This window comes from Diaphorina citri, unplaced genomic scaffold, assembly GCF_000475195.1.
Source record: "Diaphorina citri unplaced genomic scaffold, Diaci psyllid genome assembly version 1.1 scaffold1217, whole genome shotgun sequence".
Lineage (NCBI taxonomy): Eukaryota > Metazoa > Arthropoda > Insecta > Hemiptera > Psyllidae > Diaphorina > Diaphorina citri.
In genome coordinates this window covers 8,676-12,061 of record NW_007378646.1, presented here as the reverse complement: position 1 = coordinate 12,061, position 3,386 = coordinate 8,676, and the positions used below count along the sequence as shown (strand labels likewise).

Here is a 3,386-nt window from a genome sequence, read left to right as displayed (position 1 = left end):
CTCCTTTTTTAATCAAAAAATCTTCCATTACTGAAATTTCCTATTAACTCATGGGTAAAATCCGCCAATAATCTTCATCGAAAAAGCAAAGAAAATGCACTGAGAAAAAAGAGTCTTTCCCAAAGGAGAACTTCGGTCCCTAAAACAAACGGTACCATTTGATTCTGAACGCTAACTTAAAAATGTAAAAAAAAAAATGTACTTGAAAACATTTAAATGGAATGGTTGTGAAAACAAATAACAGAGAAGAAGAAGATGAGGCGAAGTATGACAGTGGACAATGATAATAACATTTAAGTACTTCCCTTTATGATATAGGATAAGGAAAGTAAAAACACACGAGATGCTTTGGACCATAGGCAAAGGTGTTGAATAGCCATGTTGTTAAATATTTTGCAACTGAATGGCGGAAAATCGGAACCTAAAAAGATTTCTAAGGAACACGGTCACTTGAAAAAAGTTTTATTCGATTTCCAAAATACATGCTATTCCGAAAGTGTATAATTTCTCTTCTTCCAAAAAACATAGTAAGTAACAACTTTATAATCTTTATACTGACAGAACTCAAGTAATAAATTCACCCCAAAACACGATAACCTTACATCTTATACAAATGTCTGCCTTCCTATTAAAAATCCGAAGAAAAAAAAAAAAATGGAAAACTATTCATCGATTTCAAACAGGCTTTTGACTTACTACTTATCAAACCAAACACAAAAACATAGTCGCCTCCAAATAATCAATCCGAAGAAAGCACCAAATGGCCACCAAAACATCCGTGTACCGCCAAGTATTGTTCAAAAAAGAAATGGAGGGCGAAACAAAAAAACAAAGAGAGGAGTCCCTCAGGGAACCGGGCTGGGTCCGCAGAGTACGAAAAAACGTGCTACTACTCCAGATCACGCGGGAAAAAAGCGTCCCTCTCGCGAGAAAAAAATCAAAACACGAGACACATAAAACTTGGCGGGAAAGCGTGCCTCTACCGCACGAAAAAAAGTTGATACACAAGACACCCAACGTTTGGCGGGGAAAGAGTGCCTCTGCCGCGCGAGAAATATCAGCAACGCGATACCCAACGGAAAGATGCTTGGCGGGTGGAGAGTGCCGGTCCCGCGGAGGAAACTTAATAAAAGGCTAGACGGGGGAGGGGAGTGTTTACTTGGCGCCAGTGTGGCGTGAATCCCGGGGATAGAATTCGGCGAGCGTGGAGGCGGGAATACGCTTGAGCATCTCCTTGGGGAAGATACGGAGCAGCTGCCAGCCGATGTCCAGGGACTCGTACACCGTGCGGTTCTCGTAGTTACCTGGGGGGAGAAACATTCAACCAGGTTAAGAGAATATTAACATCAACATTTAACAAGGGTAACATTTAATATCAACACTTAATTCAACATTTTAACGAGCCTATAAGCCTACAAACCCCAAAAAGTCCTTGGGCTTTTAGGGGTTAAGACACATTTAACATCAACATTTTTTTTTTTTTTATATATATGGCTCAAATAAGATTGGCTGATAGGTAAACAGGTATGAAATCATCAGTGAGCATAATTATGGAAAACACGCCTGGGACAGGGCCAAAATCTACACAAATGTACACGATTAATCCAGTATTAACTCGCTGACTAGTCATACAGGAGGTCCCGCGTTCAAGTTTCACCACTGACCAAAAAGAAAAATTGCTCTCTTTTTATCCGATTGCAAAGATTTTAATGGGTTGCTCTCTGTTGATCTTGTACTGACCCAGACGAAACAAGTCTAAAGTAGCAGCTGTTTCATCGTTACAAAATGAAAACGAAACTTTTTTAGTCGAACACGAGTTAGTATGGTCTTCACCTCATTTACTTACCTTGTGACACGAAGTTCTTTTCAAACTTGGTGAGGAACTCCAAGTAAAGCAAGTCATCTGGAGTCAAAGCTTCTTCTCCTACTACAGCCTTCATGGCCTGCACATCCTTACCAATAGCGTAACAAGCGTACAGCTGAAATACAAATTATGGTTCAGATTATAAGACTATCTTCTTTCTGCGTTTGATGCACATTTTCTACACGTAAAGGACCTATTAATTAAGCAGCCCTTTTTCTTCAGGGGTTTTCTCCATCCTGGAGGTTGCCTATGATCATGGAAATTTGAACTTTATTGACACCTGCTCTGCTCTTCTCGCCCATCTGATGAGAGGCATACTACGGGATGGGCATGCTACGACACAGGCCACAAGCGTCTAATGTAGCAGTTGTTCCATTGCTACGAAATAAAAACGGCGGTGGAACACTCATCTTTTGTAAACGGACCCTCTCCCGACCCTCCGTTCCTTCTCGGTAGATAGTGAGTCTAGGAATTTTTAGGAGAATGATACCGGATCTGCTACCCATACGATAACAGCCCCAAATGGCTGTTATACTGGGCATTTTATACTGTAATACTGCAAGTCTTTACGATTTTATTACGCGGACCTTTAATATAAGGACTTTTTCAGAAATCCTTTCAGCCCGAGGGTATCGCATCAACCAGTTGATTGTGAGCGGACGGTGCCGCCGCTTGGGCCAAGCCTAGGGCCGCCGCCCCCCAGTTCTTTAAACCATAGGGACTGGACCGACAACGCCCCGGGTGAGTCGGAGCACTCTTTACTCATCGAATACTGTATAATTATACGCGTATGCTGGCCACGGTCGTACCATCCATTTGTAACATACAATCCTAATACTCCATAACCCTTTTAGGATGTTACGACGTCACTCGTGGTTTCAACACTGTATTATTGTGTTTCTTTGACGTAAATAAATAAAATTAAGGTAGAAGAGGGACGTCTATAGTGGGTAGGATAGGGGCTAAACTGGCCCATGTAATGGCTCCCAGTTTAGATGCAGCTGGCTGTCAACGTGTTGGCTGTCTAGATAGGAGGTTAGTTGCACGAGGGGAGAGATAGGGCAGACTACTTCAGACGATAACCACTTCTGTACTGAGCGTTCCTGGTAAGTCTACACAGGTTAGTCCACTCACTGGATCAACAACTAACCACCTATCTGTCTAAGATTAGGAGGTTAGTTGCAGCGAGGGGAGAGATTAGGGCAGACGGAGCGGCGAGGGACGATACCCTTCTGTTACTGAGCGTTCCTGGTAAGTCTACACAAGGTTAGTCGGCACCTCACTGGATCAACCTCAGTTTTTGAGCAGGACACTGGAAGTCACCAACTCTCGTGAGGATGGAGCTTCTACCCAAAATCCTAGCTTAGGACCGACCCCGCCTTTAAAAGCCTGGCTTGAAAGGCGACAAGGAATTATCCACAGAGACACTGCGACATTTGTCACTCACCAACGTGGTCATTGTGACACTTTTATTGTTAGATATTTAAGGTGTCAAAAAAAAAAACAAAAAAAAAAAAAAAAA

At 42.4% G+C, this 3,386-nt stretch overlaps 1 protein-coding gene across 1 annotated transcript in view; it reads right to left on the bottom strand.

Moving 5' to 3' along the window:
- Nucleotides 1-470: 470 nt before the first annotated feature.
- Nucleotides 471-3,386, bottom strand: part of LOC103514744 (V-type proton ATPase subunit B) — a gene marked incomplete at its 5' end in the record, with an annotated part of 11,500 nt that continues 8,584 nt past the window's right edge. Inside the window, 2 exons of the mRNA XM_026827634.1 lie at nucleotides 471-1,304; nucleotides 1,847-1,979. Coding sequence (XP_026683435.1) covers nucleotides 1,156-1,304; nucleotides 1,847-1,979 — 282 coding nt within the window. The remainder of the gene's footprint in view (nucleotides 1,305-1,846; nucleotides 1,980-3,386) is intronic.